The sequence below is a fragment of the Amblyomma americanum genome, chromosome 1 (assembly GCF_052857255.1).
Source record: "Amblyomma americanum isolate KBUSLIRL-KWMA chromosome 1, ASM5285725v1, whole genome shotgun sequence".
Lineage (NCBI taxonomy): Eukaryota > Metazoa > Arthropoda > Arachnida > Ixodida > Ixodidae > Amblyomma > Amblyomma americanum.
In genome coordinates, this window is record NC_135497.1 from 183,945,874 (window position 1) to 183,971,791 (window position 25,918).

General features: G+C 48.8%; 1 protein-coding gene across 1 annotated transcript in view; it reads right to left on the reverse strand.

The window, feature by feature from the left end:
• Positions 1-551: 551 nt before the first annotated feature.
• LOC144114330 (neuropilin and tolloid-like protein 1) overlaps positions 552-25,918 on the reverse strand; it is a 328,075-nt gene continuing 302,708 nt past the window's right edge. Inside the window, exons 8-10 of the mRNA XM_077647979.1 lie at positions 15,822-16,000; positions 9,617-9,790; positions 552-7,737 (exon numbers count right to left, since the gene is read on the reverse strand). Coding sequence (XP_077504105.1) covers positions 7,672-7,737; positions 9,617-9,790; positions 15,822-16,000 — 419 coding nt within the window. The 3' untranslated portion in view covers positions 552-7,671. The remainder of the gene's footprint in view (positions 7,738-9,616; positions 9,791-15,821; positions 16,001-25,918) is intronic.

The window sequence follows — 25,918 nt, forward strand, 5'->3', positions numbered from 1 at the left end:
AACTCACGTTCCGCGGAACATTCGATATATCGAACTGTGCGCCGCGGCCCTTGAGTGCCGTTGCTTCTAGCAGCGCATTTCAAATCCTTTTCACACGCGGATACGGATCGAGTGCGCAGCGGTGGGCGGCTGCTGGCAGTACTGACGCTGTGAAACCGCGTGATAAGGTAAACGTGTAGAGTAGTATTTGAGGGTGACCTGCGGTCTCTTGTACTCATTTTCCACGCCACATCGAGGCCATGCGGTGAAGCCAACCTAACTAAGCCCTTGCGGCGGCCCTCTCCTAGCATGCTTCGCTGCCGAAGTCGTTGCTGAAACCAACCATATCTTAGTTTTAAAGAGATTATTGTATTTATAGTTTAACGGTAACAGGATCAAGCATCTTATGTTATATGCAGTGGCTAGTGCCAAACCGTCTTCCGCTTCAGATTCGGTACAAAGCAGGTTAGGCGTAGAAACGCCTAGCGAGCGGTGCGCCGCCTGTACGCCGGTGGGTAGCACGTCGCTGCAAGAACGCGTCAAGCGTGGGTGCAATGTATTTTTTTGTTTCTGGGTTACACAAAAGCTTTTCTGTTGTCATTTTTTACATATCGAATTCTCGATATATTGAACTATTTCGCGATACTCTTCGAATTTGGTTTATCTGGGTTTGTCTGTATGACCTATTTTCAGAGTGTGTATTGTGCATACTGAGAGAGAGGGTGAAAGAGAAAACGTTTACTTTCAAATGCTCATAGTGGGGATTCCTGCTCTGTATCCATGCGTTTGGATCTTGCCGTAGCTTGGGCCGTCACCACCAGGTCGCGCTTATGACGTAGATCAGAGCCGGACAGCGCGTTCTCCCATTGCTCAACCGTCGAATCTTCTAATTTGAGGATTTCCGGATGCATACCGAAAGAAAATGTGGGCGGCTCACCGGAACGGGAAGAGACAGCGAACGTCGTCGGTGCGTCGTTGAGCGTCACGTAGACAGAGAGAGAGAGAGGGGGGGGGGGGGGGGTCGTGCGCAGGCACCATGTGCCCGACACAGGATAGACTCACGAATTACGGCATGATTTCGCCTTTTCACACTCATGTTTTATTGGAACATCTTTTTTGTTTTTATTTCCTAAATAAGGCAGCACGGTCGCTTTCGTAGTGCAAATGAACAGAACAAAGTCCAAGGAGACAAATGAAGACTTGGATGGAAGATAATGATTCCTAAAAAGGTAGCAATGCTTTTAATTTTTGTGGCGCAGATGAGTAATGCGTGCACATTTAGAAAGGAAGAAAAAAACAATGGAAAAAGGGGAATAAAAAGTGTAAATGTAAATCTGTCGGCATCACGCGCGCGTGAATTCAAAATTTTTCATTTTTCATTTTCAAAAGCCTTGGAAGCGCAAAGAGCAGCGGCAGCACCGGGCTGTTCGCGCAGTTAGACCTTATCGTAGGGGTGTTACACGGAACATCGGGTATAACTTGCGTGACAGGTAGATGGTCCTATAGGGAGTAACACATACACCTTTATTTCTTAGCGGCTCGCGCGCGTCTGTGCGTTTGCTTTTAGTTCATTTATTTGAACGGGTTATCAAAGCAAAACAAAGGCTCGAGGTAGGACCTTGGAACCTCGCATTTCTCGTGATATGCTGGGAGTGAAGTCGGTTGCCACCTGGGAATCGCTGAACCAGAACTCAACTTCTTCCTGTGTGTGTGTGGTCGCGATGGGGTTGAATTATTTGAGCAGGGTTATTAGCTCTGAACAACGAGTGGTTGACCTGCGTGGGTACAGTTAATTTGTTGTCTCAAACTCCACAAGAAAGCTACCGGTCCTTGAGACAGTTCTAGCCAAGCGCTTCAACGTGTCGCTCGCAATTTGGGGTTCGTGTGCGCGAGGTCTGCGCACGGGTGGCATGGATCCAGAGGCTGCCGCAACTCCCCGCGTGCCAGTCGAGCAGGATTCATGCTGCAGGCAAGGGCGGCCACGACACAAGCATGGTCACACGGGCGATGCATGTGCCTCTATGCGCAATAATTCCAACGAAGACTCTTCGTGCGCCATGCAAGTAAGGTAATTACCCATGTGTTTTCGCATGTCAACCTCGGCTGACGTCTTTGTACGCAGAACTCAACAGCGTGCGAAAGAAACCGATTCTCTTATCGTAACGCACGTTCCTCGCGGTTGTTGGAGCAGCGGGTCCCGCGGAGTTGTAGGATATATGCTAGAGGAGTGCGCGCGTCAGGGTAACAATCATAAAGGCCTGTGACGACGAGTTTAAAGAGGAAGTTTAAAGAGTTTATAGGAGAAGCTTCTTCTGTCCTGTGGCTTGCGTAACGTGCTTTAAAAAGTGCAGCTCCGACTAGCTGAGGCGCCATTAGCAAGCCGCTCGGTGCGCGTTGTCAGCGAAGGTAGCTATTTTGACTGATGTGTGCACGGAGCGTCACGTGGAAACGCTTAGCTTGAACCGTCTGTCGTGAACATGTATAGCAGACGACACCTGCTCCCCGCTGCCTCTCTTTCATGTCTCCCGACCAGTTCTATTGCCGTAAAAAAGAAAAAAAAAACTAGATGAGCAGCTTGCTCGAAATTATGCAGCATTGTTTAGCGGCCACCATTTTGTTGTCTCTCTGGTATATACAACTGTATTACAGCTTTGAAGAATTATTTTCGAATCGCCACAAAAGGGCGACATGTGCGCTTGTCGTTCTGTCGTCCCAAGTACACATTATGTCCTGCTAATCCAGATACAAGGGCGAATAGCTACGCTCTGAACGAAACCGTGCATGTGGCCACAAGAAAGCGAAGATCTTTTCCCTTTATGCTTTCTGTAACTTAGACTTTCGAGTAGGCATTTTCACACCCGTCAGGTTAGTTTTGGAGTAATAGGCCTCAATTTAGTATAAAACAGAGCCGTCGAATGCGTTACCATATTTAACCTGTAAAAAAAAACAAAAAAAAACATGTGAGTAGAACTGAGATGCTCAAAAAAATTTAAAATAAAGCGTCTCGGTCGTTACAGGCGTATATGGTCCTAATGGCGCGCTCGTTTGTGCTTCGTGGTCCAAAATGACCAAACACCCGGATGCTATGCGAAATTGAAACACCAGGTTATTTGCGCTGGCCAAAATTTGATGTTCTCCCTGTCAGGTGCCCGACGTTACCTTTTATCTTTTCTATCTGTGGTGCGGGATTGTAGCAGAGATTAACTGTTAGAAAAGTGGCCTAAGCTATAACAGTGTCCTATAACTTTTGGTCGTGCACATGATGGCGTACGCTACATTTCTGTTTTGAATTCGAGAACACTTAGTTGGACAAAGTACAAAAAAATGAGGAGGGACAAAATAGTGGCAGGCGTCTGTTTTCCCACATTATTCGGTACTAACTAGCAGCTAAGCACGCCAGTTACGTGCGTTCGCATGCTTAGCAGCTCTACTTAGTTGAGATAGAGAGAAAGACTGAAGAGATACGGAGAAAAGTCAGCCTTACAAATGGCAGTTGAAACATTCATTGACTCACTTTAGTACAGACAGGCGAGTAGAATACCACGAAACCGACGATACTGCTCAGGTACTCGGCCCTCTTTGGGGCCGAATATGAATGATATGGGCTAAACCTTTTGGCTTTTCACAATTTCTTGTTCGCCTTACTGCGGCTCTGACTTGAAATATGGCGCTACATCTTGCTGAGTTGCCACAAATGCTACTGATCTCGCCGCTTTTGTCGAACGTCTGATTATTTCGTCCGTGTTTAATTATCCTCGCGTAGCTTTATGAAATAAAAAGAATAAATTTTATTAAGCGTTTAAGGTGTCGCACTTTATAACGTGATTCGTGCCCTAATATTGTTCACGCTGTTAATTTTAACACATTTTATTTTTTTCGCATTACATATACCGCGGCAAGGTGTTATTCTTCTCGCAAACCATGTTGAAGAAAAAAAAAATAAAACCCAGCACTCGTGAGAAGCACGTCTTCTAAACTTGCTGTGCCGATCTTTAATAACATGTTCGCTCTATTTTTCACGAGGACGCGACCATTACATTGATATCGGCGGCCCTATATCGCAACTATACGGTTATTTCCTGATGTTAACTGCGAGATCACATTCCTCCGGCGCGCTTCACCATCTACGACTTAACCTGATTCTCACTCGTTATTCCTTACTCCAAGAAAAGGAAAGGGCCAAAACGCTACCATTGGAAGTATAAACGCTTATTGATTATCATTGTATTCAGTGCTAAAATTTGACCGATTTGGTAGACAAGGAACGTAATGTAAAAACGCACGAACTGTAACAGCTTCTGTTGCGAAGCTTCCCAAAGTGAAATTATTACTGCAGATGCCTTTTATTAATTCGAAGACAGCGTGCGCAACGTTGGAAACTGCGATACAGGGGTTGCTAGCACATGATGATGCAGGCGCAGTTCATGTGGTGTTCGAATACGGGCTCACGAAACCGATAGTTTAACCATCGGTCTCTTTTCCTGTGCCAAATAAAAGAATAAAAAAAAGGAACCTCGGCCTCCTCAATTTTCAGAGACACTTGCACCATGAGGGGTGCTTGCGATTCTCACGAGCCCTTGAACAGGAAACTTCCTTTACATGGCACCAGCAGCAAAGACGTAGGCTTACTTGCAACCGACGGTCTTATGGGCGATGCGTAGCGACATTATGTTATGCTGGAGGTAGGTGATGTGCACCGTTGTGCCCGTGCTCGAAAAGTGAACGATCTTGGCAAGACAAAACGTGGAAGTTGGCTCAAGCTACGAAATAAATAATTTAAAAGAAAAGAGTCGTGCTACGCACCTACGAACGCAGAAGGGTGGAATGCATGCTGGTTGGTTCATTTCTGGCACAGCGTTTCAAGGCAGAATGGCCACCCCCGCGCAGCGTGACTGCGTCTATCCTTGCCCGCTTCACACTCCTCGAAACCTTGTGCCCGAAAATAAGAAATGCAGTGGAGTGTTTGGCAGTCGTCTTCTGAGAAGTGGTCGCTTTCAGTTTCTTAGTTGCCCCGCTTCGTCGGTGTGATCCGTAAAGCTGCGGTAGGGGTGAGGGGGTGAGAGAATGTTTCGCTACAGAGCTGCGGCGTTTTGTGGTACTTGTATGGTGCTCCGGCACAGAACGCTGCCAACGCTTGGGCCGTCTGTGGTCGAGACGCTTGCGAGACGTCGTATCTAAGATCGCGCTAAGCACTAACCTCAAGACGACAGAAGGTAACGTCGAGCACCGTACGCTGCACCCACAGAGCTGCGAGATGTCTGCGGATGAGCTCTGCCGATCTGTTTTGCTCCTCCTCCGGATAGTTGGTCGCCCCGCGTCCGCGTACAGAATCGGGCTTCCTGCTCCTAAGCGACGGAGCGCTACTTTCTTTCGCGAAATGTCGGTGCGCCGCGAAATTTAGCATTCATCTTTTCGCCTTTGGGGGGATCGGCGCGGCGCCGCCCAAATTTGGTTTGCAAGATCGCGCGCGTCCATTCTCAAAAGGTATCGATGCGCCCTGTGCATCGCTGACGTCCGGCTGTACGCGGGAAAACGGAAAGTGCCTTCTGAGCGCATTTCTACAGCTGCCCTCATAACTGCGGCCCTTTACTCCTCGAAGTTCGGCGCGTTGTGCCAATGGCGGAAACGAGCCGCTGAAAGGGAAGCTTGCACTTCGCTTGCCGTCTAAGGCGGCCGCCTATTTGACCAAGTGTTCCCGAAGTGCAGATTTATGTGACAAAAATTTTGCGCTCTCGACGTCCGGCTCTGCAGCTGCGGTGTGAAATTTTGATTGTGGGATTCTATCTTGCGCAGTTCCATCATTTGCCTTCGCCGTGGCGGGAGTGTGGGCTCTGTTCTGAATTGCTCATAGGGAATAATGTCCTATTTATATACACCTACGCTCTTTATGAACACAAGGACGGCTGCAAATACTCGGATATCGTTTACCGCACTCTCAGTAAGGCCCTTCCTTTAATGGCGTCGTCGTCGCTGCCGTTGTTATCTGTTAAGGGACCCTCTGCGCAGATTACTCTGCCACTCTCAAGGCGGGAACCTGCCAGATTGGTTGCCTAAACTGAGGGTCCTGGATCCTCTGATTGCCAACAACAAAACCATTACCGCAAGAAAAAGAAACGATAGGTGAACACAGTTTTGCCAATAACGCCGTTGATGACTCCGCAGTAGTGCCGGCATAGCGGCATTTTTTTGAGAACCAGGCGAACAGAAAAATGTTAAGCTGACAGCACATTGTAACACGGATAACACGACACTTATCAGATATGGAACTGTAAGTTTGTGCTGGTTCGCAAGCTGCTTTCTTCCCACCCTTGCTTGATCTGTTTAATTGAAAACCGTTACAGGGAAAACTACCTACCAATATTTCGTAAAAAACTACCGAAACCATCGCAAGGTGGCCCAATGAATATTATAAAAACCGAGAAACGAAGGAACCCTACCCTGAAGTATGTGAGGCTACAAGCGCCGAATGAAACGAAGAGCAGTCTCTCCGGCGGCGGCTATTGAACATATTGGAGCTACGTGCACGACGGAAGGGGGCTGTGGCTACACAGTTGCTGCGCGTCTCAGTCGCGCAGGGGTGCAACGGAGGCGGTTCGGGAGCAACTAAAAGGGGTCCTCACGAGTGGAATTGTTATAGATGGAAGAGAGCGTCGGGCAGCGTCCCTTGGCCGCGCCCGGAAGCGCGCCGTGCTTCTCTGCTTCCGCCGTTCAACGGCCCCGGCCGGGACGCGCTGCGCGTGGCCGGCCTGATTGCTTTGGCAGAGGCAGCTCGCTCTAATCTCCGCAAGCAGAAGTGACCCTAACGGTTAGTGCTCTCATTAACAGTTGCGCTATTAGGAACAGTGGAGGAATACGAAGAACCTAGCTGCTCTATTGCCCAAGCCAAAGTCTTTCGGCGGCCGTGTTTGGCGGCCCCGGCGGAAGATGAGACGCCAATGGTGGTCCGACCAGTCGCACTCTACGACGCATCCCCTGGGTTCGTTGCTTCGTTTGGGGTCAGGCCTAGCGGAAGAACCACGAGGCGCGCGTTGAACGACGGAAACCAGGGCGTCAGACTGGCTTCCTCCGGGACCGAGTTTGTTGTCGTTGTTTCCGTTGTGTGTATTGTAAACAGGCAAAGAGTACTCCTAGTAAAGCAACACTCGCGCTGCACACAGGCGTCCACACACGAGCACCACAGCGTCCGTTCAAAAACATCAATTGTGACACTTTGAGTCCGACGACACCGTGCTTTGAGTCAATGGGTTGAGTCAACGTGAAAGGCTATGCGCAGAGTGTAGCGCTTCCCCGGAGCTGATGATGGTCGTTCGCCAGCCCCCCGTCGTCCCGCGCGTCGCTCTCTTCGACGAAGCGCGCGCAACCACACGATTACTCTCGAAGCCAGCCTCGTGTCGAATAAGTGGTTCCCGTAACTTTGAGCAGGGTCAATGTGCAAGGCAGTGCAGAACGACCTTTCCTGCCTGTCTTCCCCGGAGGAGGCTCGCGCGGCGGCGTGGCACGGTCGGTTCTTGAGCAAGGTGGCGCCGGGCGTGTCGTGCGCGCTGTCGTCGCAGGTCGCGGGCACGCTCAGCGATAGATGTCCACGCGGGGCGGAGGGTGGGCTTTGTGGGGCGGCGGCGGCGGAGGCGGGATCGGAGGCGTGACGCTGTCGCTACGCAGACTGTGCAGGTCGCCGTGCTGCGGACACGAGCGCTACGCCTCCGTTGCCGGCGACAGCGGCCGCCCGTTCGGGTGCTTGCGGAACACGCTCAGGTCCACCTGCGCCCACGCCACACACACACACTTCAGGCACACTCGGCAGGCGAATCGGGGCAGGTTTGTAGCTGGCTGAACGCTAAACTGCAGTGCACGCGCTATCATATATCTATGATAGGCGGCGCACAGAAAAGGTCAGTGTTGCTGCATCCTATGCTTGCCACACACACACACAAAAAAAAAAGACAAAAGGAAGGCAAAAAAAAAGGAGGGGGACGAAATGTAAGCTGTGTCAAAAATCGAGAAGGCATGCGGGACGAACTGTCTCTCAGCGCGCCGCTGGCTGGTGGCCCCAGTAAACAACCGGTTCTCTGGAGGAGATTACCGTCCACTACAGCGCGTGCATTGATGTGCCACCACAGCACGCCTGAAAATTTCCGCATTGCCTAAGAGCTTGCAAAGGAAGCAAATCGCACCAAAGTTGCAATTCCATTGAGACGCCATGACCAGCGCAGAATGCGTAATCGGGCAGTTTGGCACAGTTTTCATATTTTGTGAACTTCAAATGACCTATATAATGAAGGGTGTTTCCAAATTTGGCGCACCGAGCTAATACCAGGGCAACGACCTTTCAGCGGCGCTAATTAGCTCTACTGCAATGCAAAAATAAGCGCCTTCTGCTGAAACGTTGCGTATGAGCTGAGCGCGCTGAATAACGAAAATGAAGAATTAAGAGCGATATATGAGACAGATACTGCGCCATTTCCTTTCCCCAAAAACCAATTATTATTAAGAGAGTAATAACTCATTAACATCAGGTGGCTGTTAATTAGTAATTGAGTACAAATAGCGATTCCGTGCATTACCATCCACCTGATGAGTAATGAGCACATGAGACAAACGGTTTCCGCTTCGAATAGTTGATCAATTCGGCCTCTCCTTGCCAACTGCCAGCCTCCCAGGTTGCTTAGTTGACAGAGTGACTGCCCCAAAACGGCGATGGTTTCGGATTCGAGCCCCGCACCAGGACGAATTTTTCTTCAACTGCGAAGTTTCTCGGGAGGCTGTATAGCTTTCCTTGTAGCCATATGCCTGTGTTCACGTAGGTGGTAATGAGTAATTACTCCCCGAGTTTCAATCTACTCCACATTGGAATATTCCGCTAAAAAGAATCGAGCCTGTAAGGTAAGGAAAAATATGAGGAAATGATGTCTTCCGTATGGTTTCAGTATGACGTTCAAGACGCCATATCCGGAGCTCATTTGTATTCCGATCTCTCCGAACTGTTTCTCGCTAGATCCTGTATGATCCCCATGAATCGCAAAAAAAAAGCATAGTAAAATAGGAATCGTTCTACAAAACGTTTCACTAAGATGGTAGTTTCAAAAAGAATGTAAAATTCAGTACGTCCTCGCTCGTGAATTCTTTAAAGTTTTGTTTCTCTGTTGTTCATTAACGTACTGGAGCCTTTTACCTGCGATACCTCAGTGGGAATGGTTTAGGCAACTTCTTCGTGTCAGTCTACAATTTCGCTCTGAACAACTTGCCGTGCGAATTGTTCTTGTATTTGCTACTCACGGCACGGCGGAGGAACTTCATTATGTGTCTGGCAGTAGCGATCACGTCACTACTATTAAACCGTGAGGCACATGGTTAAGTTATACACGATGAATTTCTTACGCTATGGCGTGTACGTTGCCTATGGACGCCATGTTTCATAAAACTCCAGACACTAGTACTTGCCGCTTGTATGTTTTGCAAGTCATTTACAGCTGCACTAAAACGCGACTGATCCGGTAAGACCGACTGTTGCTTCTATGCCGCTTCAGGTGATAGTTTTAACGGTCCCCCTCAACCTTGCACCTTAACCGCAACCCGTGGCTGGGTTCAGAAACTCTCCCCTTAGGGGTCGATGCCTTCTGCGATGCGTGGACGGTCGTACCTCGGGCACGTAGCAGCCGTTGTCGTCGTCTTCGGGTCGCAGCACCGTGGGTCCCACCAGGGTGGTGGCGGCGGGTGTGCCGGGAGGCAGGCCCCCTGCTCGGCGGGCTCCGATTTCGGCTGCTTGCAGCGCCAGCGCCGCCTCCAGGTTTCCGGCGGATAGGTCTAGACCCACCTGCGCACACTTCGGGAGTGAGCGAACGCGCATGGACGGCCTACGCGACGCCAGCCGTTCGGGTGCTGAAACTGTCCTTCACCGGGGCACTTCGCGGTAAGCAAACGTCACCTGCGAGGTGCCCGCTCCATGCGTATAACGAAAGCTATGGGGCTGCTTAAGTCACTTTGAGAGGGCAATGCGCTAGCGGTGTGTTCTGGATCCATTGCGCACGGATGGAAGTTGATGAAGACGACGACACCCAAAGCACAGCGCAAGAGACTGGGTGAGGGCAACAACAACAACGACTGTCATTGCTCCAGAGGCAACAACAACAACGATTGGCAGTTAAAAACGCGGTATGTTCGGCTGCGCCGCCACGGTTTCGAATCCCACTCGCGGCCATAAAGTGTTTTGTAGTTTTACTTATTTGTTACGTCACCCGCCTACCTGACGCTCTGATCACGCCCCCTGCTACGCTTGCCTTCTCCGGCAGCGATGCCGATGCTGTCGCAGCCTCCGAGCTCCTTCGATGGTGATGGATTTTCATATTTGGCGGCGCGTGGTTACTGGCCCTCGGTTGTCATTTGACACTTGGGACGTCATCATTGTCTCGACCAATCGTAAAATTTCCTTTATTAAAAGGAAACACGGCCCGCTTCGCAAGCGACTGTTAGGTTCATCGGGCCTTCTGATCATTCGGGGAGGGTGACAGCCGAGTTGTCCCGATGCTTTTCTGTCGGCAGGTGGCACGTTACTACAGCGCAGCGTAGCCACACTCTGGGGCCTCTCAGTACCTTGCGCATCGTGTATACGGGGTTATGCGCGAGAGGGCAACGCAAACACGCTCGGCATAGTCCGGAGGGAACACGAGCGGGGCCGTTATGGCCGCGAAGCTTGTTAGGGCTGCGTGCGGTACCCGGTAACGCCAAACGACACCTTGTTTGTTTTACTAGATAACATAATGCTGCAGCGCTGCGCAACGTGGCCGTTACTTTGTACACGCCTATAGTCTTGTTGAGCTGCAGTAGGGTGTTGATTGCGTTCGTCACTGAACTGGGGCATGCGACTGTCGTTGCCGCTGTTGCTGATGCGTGATGGTGCCGTGATGTTCACCGCTGACGAATTTTGAGTATCGGTGATGTGACCGCCTCAAACTCCGGTACTCCCGAGCAAGAATTTTAAGAGCGTATGAGCCATTAAAGGCATTCGCCTAAATAAAAGGGCAGCTACTGCGCCTTCTGCGCGCGCTGGTTTTTCGGTTATTTTGTTTCTCCGGCCGCCCGCAGAGGGAATCTTGGAGTTAAACCTCTCACCGAGCACTTCGCTTCCGTGTTGGAGCCGCTCGGGAGGGAGAAACACGGAACCTATAAGGCAGGCTCACGTGACCGGTGGCCTTCGCGGCGGGCGGCATCGTCCCGTTTATCTTTTCTTTGAACCACTCTGGTGGCAACAGCGTCCCTCCATTTTCTCCCCCTACTTCTCTTTCTCCCATATCTGCCCCTCCATTCGTTACCTTATTTTAAGAGCGTTAGCTCTTACTCATCACGTTTCGAGATTTCGCGGGGTCTTCTACCACCCTGAGATCACAGTGCCATCTGTGGCAGCAACTAGAAAACAGCACATCTCGCACTGAAACTTGTAGCGCCATCTACAATAGCATTGTAGAAACAACCACCTGCCGCGTGCCAATGATGACGTCACGGTCCAATATGGTGGATAGAGGTGGAACTATGTGAGTATGACGTCAAGGAACGAAATGACGGCATAGTTTCGGTTTCTCGAATCCAAGATGACGGTCGTTAAAATTGGTTGTGCCCTCTCATTCCTTCCCTCCCAGTATGACGTCAGGGAACAAAATGGCGGCATAGCTTCGGTTTCTCGAATCTAAGATGGCGGCCATTAAAATTGGTTGTGCCCTCCCATCCCTTTCCCCCCTAATCCCTCCCAGTATGACGTCAGGGGACGAAGTGGCGGCATATTTTCGGTTTCTCGAATCCAAGATGGCGGCCATTAAAATTGGTTGTTCCTTCCCATCTCCCATCTGAACATATATGGACGTGATGAGCATATAACCAGCGCACCTGTAACGTTATTTCTGCAACGTACCTGACGCGTTCCTTTTTGGCCATTGGTGGTTGAAAAATTGGCGACATTACATGCAGAGTTGGTTTTGGCAAAATCATGTGCGCACATTTTGATTCCAATCCGGCCACAGAAAACTGACGTGCCTAGCTTCGACACAGTCTACTCTGTGCAAGGTGATGTGATGTATTTTATTAGCTGTCGGCTACAGAGAAAGCTACTCGTGACGCAAGTCTTCCTCGAATGCAGATTCGCGAGCGCATAAGATGTTAAAAATAAATGGCTGATCTTTTTTTGTGCATAAACATAGAGATAAATGCTCGTAGGCAAAACTCAGTGCACTCGGTTGCCTGAAGAACTGTGCGGAAGTTATCTTGCATAAGCTTGGTGGTTGCGCCATGCGCGCCGTCACTGAGGCGAACAAGAATAATTGGATGTTTTTAGAACACGCTTTACTGTCACCAGAACTCTTGCAATGCAGCCGAATACACGCAGCTTAAGAATAATGCTCTTGAGGCACTTGACAGAATAAAATCAGAAAGCATCGAATCACGTATCATGGTTCGCGCACAGAGTTTATTATATTTCGTGCCAGAGGCTTAAACATATACGTCTTTCTGTGCTTTCCGAATAAAGGGCGGATTTTCAACTAAACGGAAAAACTGCAAGTGCTCGAAGGAAGTTTTTCGCTTCTGAATGTAGGCAGACAACTGCTACCAGTAGCTTCCAACTTTTACTTGCAAAATTCTATAAGGTATTCTGTTTCATGGCTGGTTTCGCCCAGCTGTTCCAGTTGTTCTTTGTTTGGTGCTTTTGGACAAGGCGTTATTTGAATACCACTCACTGCGTCTAGCGCATAAGCAACATCGCACTACCGGGAGAAAGCATAGAACGACGCTGTTGCAGCTTTCGACAAAAATAAAAAAAGCGGATGGAACATACACGTCCCCCCGTACCGTGTAAGCGTATCATGCGATCAGCTTGCACGACTGCGCTCATGTCATTTTTCTTCCGCACAACCGCATCCCGTAAACTTTTACTGCCGACTGTACGTCGCACTCTGTGCGGATAAAATTAGGCGGGTCTATGGTTTATTTGTTGTGTACATGTGCTCTTTTCCAAGGACAGATAGCTGTCGCCTATGACAGCCTCTGTACTGCACAAGATAAACCAAGCATATAACGCCGTGACACTCTGCGTTGGACAAAATCCGGCACTTCGTAAATTTGTCCCCGGTGTGACATCTGAGCAGGAAAAGACTATAAAATAGCTTGAAGCATTTGCAATGACTGCGCGCGGCCAGGTACAGACAAATCTGGGCGATCATTTAAAATTTGCGTGCTCGTTTTTGATTCTTTATCATTATCGCATTTGATGCAATAAAAATACAAGAGAACTCCAACAGATCTTCTGGCTATTTTCAGTTAATGCCTTTCGCCTTGCCTTTGGAGAACTGTGGAGTCTGCGTTCAATCATACAGTGCCGCTGTGGGCGTTATATGCTATTCATACACTGTCGTGCGCTGTGAGCTGTAACGTGGCTCACTGCATCTGGGGCACGTAAAATGCGATGAAGATGATGACAGCCGGGAGGAACCGGGCTGCCCTGACGGTGGCCGTCGCCATCTGATTTTGTACAGGCTTCTGAACCGTAAGGTATATTAAAATTTGATGGATTTTTGCGTGCCAAAGTTGCAATTGGCAGTGGTTGCCCGCACAAGTCTGGCCAGCAAGCACAACTGTTTACTTAACGGTAAGTTTGCACTGAAAAGATATAAGAACTGTAATATTAGTAGAAGCAGTGGTTGTTTAATGAGCAGCATCATAGAAAAAAAAAAGGCTGCGAGCACCGTAAGTGCTTCACCGAACTGTAGATGCCTGAACTATCCCGCGGCCGAAAAAAAGAGTACAAGTCAGGACAGGTATAAAGTGGGACAGTGCGATATATTATATAAAGTGTAAATCATGTAGAAAATTGATAAGTAACATATAAGGAGGAATACACAGGCATAGTAGCAATAGAGAGCGTCAAGACGTCTTATGGGTGCATTCCTATGTCCCACCGGTGCGAAAAGCGCACCGTGACTCATCCCTGCATTTGCCTTGCCTGTCAGAATACAGATTGACTGCTTCAAGAAGCGTTTAAACCTGTGTACAGAGACTGTTTCTGCATTTGTGACCACCTAGATCTGAAAAACGGCGCAGGTATGCTGTCTGTAAGTCCAGTACCGGCAGGGGTAGGGTCACGTCATCTGAGAAGGTACAAGACCGCCGGATTAGTACGCGCTACTCGCGCTGATAGGTTTGCGTGTAACAACGGCTGAATGTTTAGAGGCGTACCGCAGTTCCCGCTACCACGGTTAACAGAAATGCGGAGATGTGCGTGAGAGTGCCGGCCGCTGCTTTCGCCCCAAAGAAAGTATAACTACTCCGTGACGCATGAGGTCGGGTTCAGAAATATTGTGACGCTTGAAGGTTGCAGTGACATATACGCAAATTATTCTGACTTAAAATAGCTCTTGTCTCGCTCGTTTTTCTGGGCCCGACCACCCTACTCTTTCACCTTCAGCGAGCGAAGTAAGGGGAGCAAGCAGCGTGCCTTCTACACCTCTCAAAGAAACTTAGTCGTGCCGCCTGCTCGCCCTTCTCCCCAGTGGCCTTATATACGTTGCTCTTCTGCTCCGCGTCTTCACCGGGAGACATGGGCTGTGCTTAATGTCTGGCTTCATCGAAGGAGGGTCTCTAGTGATTCGAGCACAGGTGGAAAAGGAAATGAAGAGGGAGAGACAGAGAAAGCGGCTGGCGGCCTGTTTTACACATCGTTTTATACGAAGGTGAGAAATCACTTCTAAAGGTCGCTGTTTGCTGAGTTTGTCACAGATCTGAAAAAAAAACGAAAAAAAAACGACCTCCACGCTCTGTAAGTGTGCTCGTTGTTGTTGTGTAGCCTTGGAGCTGAGTGGCCAGCTCTGGACTGACTCGTAGTATGAGGGAACGGGTTCCCCCTTTTCTTCCACCCGTTGTGTAGCGCTGCCAACAGTATTTTTCTCCGTCTTCGGTTTTAGAAAACGTGTAATGATTCTAGCTAAAAATCACGGCAAGATTACGAAACTATAGAGAATAAATGTTTCGACCACCACTGACAAGAAGAGTAAAAATGGTTGCTTGCTTCGGATTCATATGCAGTCTCTACATTCTAGCACCGGAGGGGGGGGGGGGGTAAAATCCCTTACCAATATTGGTGGGGAGGTCTGAGACCACCCGAGACACCCCTGACTAGAGTTCGTGCGTGTGTGCAGCTTTCAAGCATGGCAGGCTAATCACCATGGATTTCAGTTACTGTGTAGTCGACTTCCCCACTTAAATCGGTTGCACCACCAAGTCTGCTCGAGAAGGACATCTTAACCCGCGCACCGTCTGCGAAAGCGAGTGGACGACGGAGAATCCGAAAGGCAGGCATTTTTTTTGTGTGTGCGTGTGTGTGTGTGTGTGTGTGTGTGTGTGTGTGTGTGAGGGGGGGGAGGGTGCTTTAAGACTAACTGCATTACTGTGTTTTCCCAGTTGTGACGTGCCGGCGATCCCCTAAACCGCTGAAAACGGAAGCCAAGCTTATCTGTTTAGAAATTACACGATAATAAATTATCTGAGACCCACTAATATGTGATACATCATGTTGTAGGGTTACTCACTCCTGACGTAGTGTTCACATGGAGAAAAAAATGCGACCTATAAATTTAATGTCTCCGCTGTTTTAAGGATGTGCATTTCTTTTCTATTCTAACTTCACGGTTATTACGTGACTGTAAATCAAACGAGCCGTTTCTTAACGCCAGTTAAGATGTATTTCGCGCGTGTATGCCAACAGCGCCAGAGTCCTGCCTTTGGTACACTTTGCTGACACAGGGCAGACGCAGGGCGCGGTCAAGGCGACGCGTAGTTCAGCGCCCTCGGCGGGCCGTAGCACGTACCTCGACGGAAGCCTCCTTGGAGCGCCGCAGCTTGTACTCGCGTTCCCGACGCCGGCGCTCCTGGATCTTGTTGTGGCAGGTGATGCCAATGGAGGCGCACATCCCCACCACCAGGGCCGAGAACACCACCAGGATCACCACCATGTGCTTCATGGAGAGCACGACGCCCACATTCGACCCTGCATGCAAAGGGGCTGGCCGTTACGCATGTGCGTGTCTCTCGAGCACAGCACGGCCATTCCACAGACCACGCGTGAGCCGAGTGTACATGTGTGCCCTCTCGTTTGCCGGTACGCGTCGTGGAAATACTTCTCCAGGGGGCATAAGGGCACCTCTGATCGCCTTATCTAACAGGTGAGAGAATCACCGTCAAAGAAAAAAAGATAGAGAGAGAGAGAGAGAAGGGGAACGCCATTGAGGCGATAGGTTGAGCGTCAAATGAACTGCCGGTGCGCTGCCCGAAAGGTAACTGCGTTGCGCACAAACTAGTAGAATTCAGAGACGGGGTGTGCCAAAGCAAAAGTTTCGCACAGCACTCGTCAACAAGGTTATTCGCCTTCACCACGGGTGCGCGACAACGCTTGTCTGCGTCACGCGGCAAGGTCGCAATGCCGTCCATTTGCGCCCGAAGCACGCGGTACCGGATGACGGAAGCCTTGGTAACAGACACATACTGCCATCGCTCGCCTTCTGGAACGTGGCCGCGCAGCAGACAACTGTGTCGCTTGGTCGGTGCAGGAAGCAAAGCGAGGGCCTGTGTGTGTGTGTCTGTGTGTTTCCTTGTTCTCTGTCTTTCGTCCGTTCACGCTGTTTTTCAACCCAAAATGGCCTCGTTCAAAGTGCCACCGTAGCCTCGTGTCCTCTGTGGGCTGCGGTAACCGAATTCAGGAGCCTGGCGCTTCCGCGCGCTTCAGTTCCACAAGCGCGTAGCCCCACACTCCGCTGTCAAGCATGGCGGCGACTACTGCGCTGTTTTAAGATATGTATACAGATATTTTCATCGTTCACGTACTTTTAAACACGAGCTCTGTGGGCTGCTGCAAATAGGCGCAGGAAACTCGCGCATTCCCACTCGTCTCACGCTTGCTGGCACGCGCACACGGCAATCCAGCGTTCAGTATAATGGTACTCAGAGCACTCTTCGGAAGGTCAATATCGAGGCGTTCTCGGAGAGTCACGTGCCTCCGTTTTTGCTAATGGTAACCGTACGCGGAGCGAGAGGACCGTTCCGGGCGAATATGCTATCGTGGGTAGAGGGCCGGGGGAGCGCGGAGACCTTGTGCACAGCGTGTTTCTTGCAACTTATTCGTTCTCTAACTCTTCCGTATAACGTCGTTGTTGACGCGCGTTCGAAGCGTTCTTGAAATATATGCATAATTGGGTCATGTTTTTAAAGATGTACTGTGGCGTAACTCGACCGCTTCAGCTTTAACTGTGGTATGGTGTCGGTGTTTAGCGGCTGTACTATACGGGGATCCAAAAGTACGATGTCGGAGTGCAAAGCTCTCAAGCCCGGCACTGTCTTCGTCTTTCACCGCTCTGGCGCGAAATGTTTCATGGGCCAATCCGGCAGGCAGAAAGAGGGCGTTGTTCGCCGTCATCGTCATAACCTGGTAACATCTTTCGGCCGGCGACATCACCCGAACAGTCTAGGGCAGCGGAGGCGACAAAGCGCCGCCTTGAGGACTGGTGGCGTAACCGAGAAGCCTAATAAGCCCTCCTTTTTTTTTTCTTGACTATTTGGCCAATGCATAGCACTTGGTCTAAAGCTTTCTTCTACTTTCTGCTTTTTATCCCTTTTTTATCTTGGCTTTATTCAGAACTCTGCGATCCCCCGCTACAAAGGGGAACGGTCGTATCAGCGTCATCATCAGCATCATCGATCGCAAGACGAAGGCTTCGCCCATTGATTTCCAGCTAGCCCAGTGGCTCATCAGCCAGTGCGACTGTACACTCTCGGGTTTCCTAATGTCATCTTCCGAGCTCCTTCACTGCCATGCTACGTTTTTCTATCCCTGCAATCCACTGGGTTACTCAAGCGGGCCATCGGTTATGTATTCCCCCTGTTACAGGTCCCGCCCAGGGTCCATTTCCTCTTCTTTATTTCAGCTAGGATGTTTTGTTCGCTCTATAATCCACGCTGCTCTCTCACCACCGGAAAACAGCACTCTTATAGCCATCTTGCTCGACGCTGTCTGTTTCCGTCCGTTGTTACTTTCTATTTTCGTTTAAAGTATAAGGTTGCCGCAGAAATGATGATGTAAGGTTGCCTGCACTCGGGTTCATGCTAAGTTGTAGCGGCACTATTCCGCCGACGTCGGAAAGGTACGACCTCCAACCACAATATTTTCAGCTTTCTGCCGAGCCGCATGAAAACAGTGCCGATCATCCGATGTATAGTTTTCACGTTTGGAGCGCGAATAGAGGATACACACAGCGAAAAGAGCGCCTGATTGAACATTCTGCAACGTCGCCCCACCTCTCTGTTCAACACCCGGGACCTCGCGCTAATTTTTAGTTGTTGGTGTTGCAGAAACACGGAAATTCACTTTCCAGCTGACAGCAAGACTTGAGGAGGACCTGATGCCCGTGGTGCTTCGCCGCCCCGCCCATCGCACGTGTGTTTTGATGCAACCCTTTCCTTGAGCGCGACGAAAGGTTTGAGGCGGCTGGAAAGCGTGTATTTCTTGCGTCACTGCTTCTTCGGTGGACGCCTAATTTCTCCGACTTCCGATGATGGTCGGAGTTGGGTGGCATGGAACATGCCGGCTTATTGTATATGCGTGCACAGTAGCTTGCGCATGTGCATTCTGCAGCACCGCGAATAGACGCCTGTACATCACAGCTCGTACATAATAGCACACATTGCGAGATTTTGTTCGTAGCATTTTTGTGTTTAATTTCACACTAAGCATAAACTGAAGTTGGACCGTGCCGATATACTGTGGCATTCTAACGGCAGAGAGACCGCTCTCACCGAAAAGGTAGTTTCTATAAGCTGGAAAAGAAAAAAAAACCAAGATACAGGTGTCGCCATCATCGGAAAATTTCGCAACAAGCAAACGGCACGCGTCGACACCTAGTTTTCTTTAGCGCGGATGCCGAAGGCTGCCCTACACCGCCGCTGACTTCAAAACGCGGCAACCAGTCCTGGGTGTAGACGTCACGAGTTTGAATCGAGTGGCGGGAAAATTTAAATTCAAATTTCTCAGCCACCAAGCGTCTTTTTCTGCCGGACAAACGTTAACAAGCACGGAAAGAGCCAGTGAACCTACTTTTACTGGGAACAATAATTCGATGGAGTTGTCCTCATTGTCCCTTTAGGTGTTACGTTCACACTAGCTACTTCGATGCATTCACAATAGGTAATCTACACGTCTTTGTGCTTTTGTAATCAAGGCAAGAAATTCAGCCTTGTTACAAACGCTCAGATTGCTTCTTCTTGCAGTGCCCGTCCGGCCCAGCTGAGCTGGAGCTGAAGCAGCGTCTGTAGGCGCAATAATTATCAAACTACTAAGGATCAAATGTAAGTATATCCTGTGCGTGCTTACTGCTGCATTGCGAGACCTGGTGCTGTTAAACTTCAAACACTTTGCTGCTGAAAGTAGAACCACTTAAATTGTGGTCTGTAATAAGCGGGTTCCCAAGAAAGCGGCTGAGTAACAGAAAATACAAAGAGAAAGTGCCCGTTAAAGTCGCCAAACATAACTAATATTTCTCACTCCACGGGGCGCGAAATCATTTCTCGATCCGCTACTACTGCTACTCGACGAACACGCTGTTTCTGCACGCAACGCCCACCCATACAACACTGTCGGGCAGTTCGGTGCTCTTATCTGTTTTTTCTTTTTCCTTTTTTTTTGCTCCGTTAGCACTGCAGCCTTCTTTCAGAGAAAAAAAAACGTGCTCTGTGTGTCGATGTGAAGCCTCAAAATAACTACGCATAGTAAAAAAAAAAAAAACACGCAGTCCATCGGGCTTGTTATAACGGAGAATTTTGGATGAAACACGCAATATCAAGTACAAAAATGTGTCGCTTAGATAAAATAAAATACAAATATAGAGGCAAGCTAATCACTCAAAAGGTTCAGTTGAACGTTACAAGACTGCAGCAGGAGCACAACGTGGTAAGAATGACTACAAGCAAGTAACAACAAAAAGAAGATAAACAAGTATGAATTTCTTGAAGCTGTGAAAGCAAACAACCATAAAGGAACAAAAATATCTATGAAAATTAAAAGAAAGCTGTTTAAAAAGTCTCAAACTGCAAAAGTATAAAACTATACAGAATCGGAAATATTTAAGATAGTTTTTATATATTATAAACATATGCGAAATATAAAAGTAAAAATGAATTTTTAAATGCCGGCATCACTGCGTGCCAGGTAAAGAAATTAGTTGCATTAGCTCCATGAAATTATGCTGTGTACACTGGTTTTACACAACAATGGTGCACGGGATAAATTACCTAACTTAGGCATGCGAACAAAGCGAGAAGTGCTTTACTTTGTGCGAGTGATCGCGCCGTGGAAAGAAGGCTGAAGGTGATTGAAAGAAATCGTAGTAGAGTGATGGACGCGTTGACAAAGTTTATGGAAGATCGTTACTTGGGAACATTTACAGGGGTAGTATCAATCTTCAGTGACAAAATTAATGTTACGGAATTCACGCAGTCATTAACAAATAGCTTGGCCCTAGACAACCGGACAGAGGACGCATTCTCAAGAACGCCTGCTCTTTTGAGCCTTCCGGCCAAGAGGAGGGGCCTTCCGTATCCGCTGTCAGTGTTGGCATAACTAACCCAGATAGCATGCACACTATATTGCCGTCAAGAAACCGGAGCTCCGGCTACAAGAGTGCCAGAAAAAAAGTGCTTAATGCTAATTGTGACTAAGCGTAGGGGCGACAGTATACTCTTTCAAGGAACGATTTTTCCACCGCGGTACTGAAATATGTACGCTATCGGCCCGTCGTCTACACTCCGTTAAGCGCACAATGCGAGCACCACTGCGCGGTCATAACCTGTGAATTCGAAGGGCACTGCTATCGTGGGCATCACTGATGTCATAATTATCGAATGAACTAAAAGAGATAGGGAAAAGTCTTAAACCTTCATCGGTTCTTCATAACAACGATGATTCTGTTATATTGTTGAAGGTAGAGTTCAGTACTGCAACTCGAAGACTCGGAGTCGCTTTTGTCCGAGAAGTGCGATACTGTCTTGAAGCAGCAGCAGGCTATAGTCAAGAGATCCAAGTGACTAATATGATGCTAAGCTGGAGTCTGAAAAGAACTGTGTCAACTCACGCCACAGTAATTCAGAAGTCAGAGGAAGCGAAAATCAAATCGAGCAGTATAACAGATGAAAGGATCTTGAGATTCATGATTTGCCACAGGTGAGCAATGGGAGACTTTTAGAAACACTAATTCAACTGGCAACAAAACCGAAGTTGTCTGGGATTTCGTGCGACGTCTCTGCTGCCGCACGTCGCCTGAAAGCTAAAACCGGTGGTACACCTGTGTCTCCCTCTGTGCTTCACACCAGTAACTTGAAAGGAAAAAAATTATATGAAGCGCGTGCAAAAGCTGAAGCAACTGCACGACAATGGTTCGGTTCCGTTGATCTGTTTCAGCGATAACTTGACCAAACCAACCGTGACCTCTTCTGGAAAGTAAAGATGAAGGCAAAGGAGCAGGGTTATCGGTTTTGTTGGGTGAAAGGTTGGAAAATCTAAGTGAAAAGGAATGAAGCAGCATCACTTGTTCGAATCAGTGTAAAAGCTGACCTTCATAACATTGTTTAGACAGCATGGCCTTCTCTTTCTGCGAATTAATGGATTTCAATTGCTTTAGTACTGATTTTGGTAGCGACTCAGATAAAAGTTTCAGTATTGTAAGTGGTAATATTCGAAGCTTGCGTAAATACTGGGAAGAATTTTTTGCTGAATCTGTAGGTGGCTTTATTGACGCCTTTGTAGTGACAGATATGAATGTTTCCCAGGCCTGCAATGATATGTTCAATTTGGTGGGCTTTTCCGCCCATTTTGTTTAGCAAGGAACGGACGGCTTGTCAGAAGTACATCTATTTTTTTAGAACACAACTATGATGTTTTCGCTCTACATACCGAGCAAATCTAGACAAAAGCAGTTTTGAACGGAAGTCTATGAGCACAATTTTTGCATATATTGTAAGATTTCACTATAACACTCAATATATCCGCTGACCTCTCGTCGGCAGGCTTGCATTTTTTCTCTATTAACGTTTTTGCTATTGTCAAAAGCTTTGCCCATTGGTTTTCTGTGGCAGTCAACTGCTTGATGCGAGCGATGGAAACGTTATAAAATAAATATTTTGCTTCATATCGGCAGAATGGACCATTACTTTCAATATTTCCGTACGAGTACCTTACAGTTTTGCAATATTCAAAATTTTTGTCCAAGAATGTTGGTCGTGAGTGCTTCTTTCGGGCATGCAGAATCTCTGATGGTTAAGGGTTGTAAGGGGCAATTTTCTCTATTTTTTTATATCACTCTATCAATCGCCTTCCTGCAGCCTCTTACGGTTTCTTGTAGAGTTGTAAGAAATGCTTCTGCGTTGGGGTTCTATGAACCAATTTTGCTTTCCCGGGGGTCTAAACATAAACGTTTTGTATCCTACTAAAACCTGTGATTACCTCATGTCCAACATTCTCGGACAAAAATTTTGAATATAGGAAAATTGTAAGGTACCCAGAAATATTGTACCCAGAAACACGAATCGAGCTAGTTGTACACTGCACTGTGGAAAGGACAAGTAAAATATTTTGTTTTGTTCACTGGCGCTGTTCGCGTTTCATTCCGGCCTGACTGTACAATGAAGTGCGTCGGCTAGCTCACTGATAGTGGAGTTGTCAGTGCCCAAAAACTCGACTTGTCTATTTTCGCTCTCTGCTAATGCTTAATATTGCCATTCACTTACATAAATTAGATTGTGTTTCACTCAAATGCGCGCCTATTGGTTACGTGGACTTTGTTAAATATCTTGGTGTATTTTTCAACCGTAACTTATCCTCGCAACACCACTTATGCTATGTTTATTTCAGACTGAGGTCAGTAGCTTCGTTGTTATTTAATATCTAAAGTTTTGCGCCGTCATCTGCAAAGAAACTCATTACACAAGCTTTGGATTAAAGTGCACTATGATGTGGGATTACTGTCTTTGTCTTCTTTGCGAATCTTTGGAGGTGTCGGGTCGAGAGCATTATGAAAAATGTTCTAAAAAACGTCTACAGTTCTCCAACATTACCAACTGCTGATATATTGCGAGAGGATTCCACAATTAAAGATGAATACACTGCCACGCGGCAATTAAGGGGGCACGTGGATTATGTTGATCCTCGTTCGGACACAAGGTACGGTGTGGTCAGGCGCTGTGCCTATCCGAATGCTTTCAACATGTTGTCGGATGCTGTCTTAATGGTGAAGCTACAGTTTACATTCAGAGAATTTGTGTGTGTGCATGCATGCGTGTGTGTGTCGTTAACTTTAAGTTCTTTTTGTATTTTTTTCAATAAGTTTGCCTGTTTCTGTCATGTTCTTCTCTCATCCTTATTTTGTGCCCTGGTTCATATGGTCATGCATCACTATGTGTGCATATCGGCCACCATGATGTGTGCATGGTGTATGTATGGTGTATGCATGGTGTATGTTATATGCATGTCATCCTGCTCTTTTTTGGGGACCATAAAAATTAACGTTATCCTTGCACTCACCGAATGCAAATGACGTGTGGGCTTTGTTGACCGCGTTTCTGGTAAGGAATCGGAGACCTGCCTATCCACCTTTCGCCCTGCCTGTTCGCATGAGCCCGTCTATGCGGTTGCGCGTTTAGCTCGCTGGCGCCAGAAGAGTGGGCGCATGAGATCGCAGTAAAGGCTGCAAGAGGTATTGATGGAACGCGATTTCACTTTTAAAGTGCGTCCGCCGAGGCAGCACGGCGTCGTTTATGCGACGGCGCAGACTTGGGCGAGATAATAGACGACGCAGACTCTTCCCCGAGCGCTGCAGCCGCGCAGCAACGCCCGCGGTTCCCGGGCCACGCTTGCGTCGGCGCGGCCGTTGTCGCGCGGGGCAACGCTCAAACGAGGTCGCGAACCGCTCGCTTTGTAGAAAACCCGGCGGGGGCGCGATAAGGCGGCGCTTCCCCCCTTGTTGCTCTGGGTCGTTCGGCGAGAAAGTACCTAAAAGCGCCTCCTCAATGCGGATTCAATTCCCGCAGCTTCTCGTCGTAGCGTTCCGCCGGCGACACTGGCTGCCGGCAATGGTAGCAACGTGCTCGACGATGGCCTTTCGCGAGCGCCCGCGTCGATTTTTCCTAATGACCAGGAACATTTCTCCCCGCCGGCTTCTTGCTTCTTCACCGCTGCCGCCTGGCGCGTGAAACCTCCGGCCGGGCGCTCGTCCTTGCTGCTGCTGCTGTTTTGTCTCGCCAGCGCAGGAGGCTTCTCCTTGGCGCCGCCGTATCGCCCCCTTCCCTCCTACCCGGCACGCCCTTTGCTGCGGGCGGTATCTCCCCGGTCTGCGCGCGCTCCAGCATCTGTCTGCGCGCGGCGGCGAAGAAGCAGGGCTGCCCTCATCAAGGGTCGCTCATCAGCGGCGCGCTCTGCGGGCGAGCGCCGGGGCCAGAACCGCCTTGGGGCCGAGAGAGGGAGACGCGTATCGCCTTGCCGCCCACGACGAGATTCGTTTCTCGTTTTGCGCCACCCTTCGTGTGTTTGGTGCAGTATATTGGTTAATCCCCTTTCCATTTTTACGACCCTGGCCGTGCTTTCCCGGATTCGTACAAAGAGCGGGCACGAATGAATAGAGGCGCCTATTTGACATGGTCCGGCTGTGCGCCTTTCCATTCAGATGCAGACACGAGTGAAGGAAAACGAATATATATATATATATATATATATATATATATATATATATATATATATATATATATATATATATATATATATATATATATATATATATATGAGGCCCTCACAGAGCGTCCCGCATAGCGGGGCCGCGTAGGGCGTTCTCACTCTGTTCGCAAATACGTGGCTCGGAAAAGTTTCGTGAACAGTCGCCAGCTCTGGCTTGTGGAAACATTCCGCATCGTGACTTCCTTTCTTTGGTGCACAGTCCCTACGTATATGTGTTCGCGCCTCTTCTCTCGCCGCGAAATTTCCTCTTTTGCTGGTGTATTTTTACTGCGTTCGTTCCATTTCGAAGGAACTGGATTCACATTTGCCAGATGAATGTGCTCTTCCACTGCACTTCATGCATTTTAGAGGAAAATGGAGGCCTCTGTGTGACGTCATGCGTGAAGCCGGCCCCATCCAATGACGACACGCTGCAGCTGCTCCGTATCTGCAGCTATCACGCGAGATAAGTGACCGGGGTGATGCATTAATTAGTTTTGGTGTGCGTATTGCCCTATGAGCAGGGGGTGTACGACCTGCGCATCGTATATGTCATGGCTTTATACCTCGGGTGCGATATGTGTGACATGAGCAGTCTGGTCTCGCGCGCTGGGGTGGTGTGCTGCGGGGCGAATTAAGTGAAATCTTAGTGCAGCCGCTTTATTACAGGCCCAGCGTTTGCGCCTTTGCCGATCGTAAGGATATGACGTTGCGCATGCGCACAACCATTGTCAATGAAAACGAGTACCTTCTTTAAAACTTGGCATCTTCTGTTACGCTGAGCACAGCTGGCGAGCACATTACGTAAACCTGCTCACGTCTGCACCGTCTTTCCCAAAAGTAACCAGGCAGCCGCTACCGGGCAAAAAGCTGGCTGGCGCATTGGCTGGCGCAGGAGCGGAGACGCTGCGGTCGCCAACCCTCGTCAGCCACGATGATAATCTACGTGGCGGGAACCATTGCCATCGCTATCCCTTTCTGGTTGATAATATGAGTCTCCTGATCGCATAAAAACCGTAAGGGCATGCAGCTGACAAAGACAGTACACTATGTGCTGGTTACTTCTTTCATGCGGTAAAACTGAATAGCTGATGCTACGATTTAAAGCTTGCACACACACACACACACACACACACACACACACACACACACACACACACA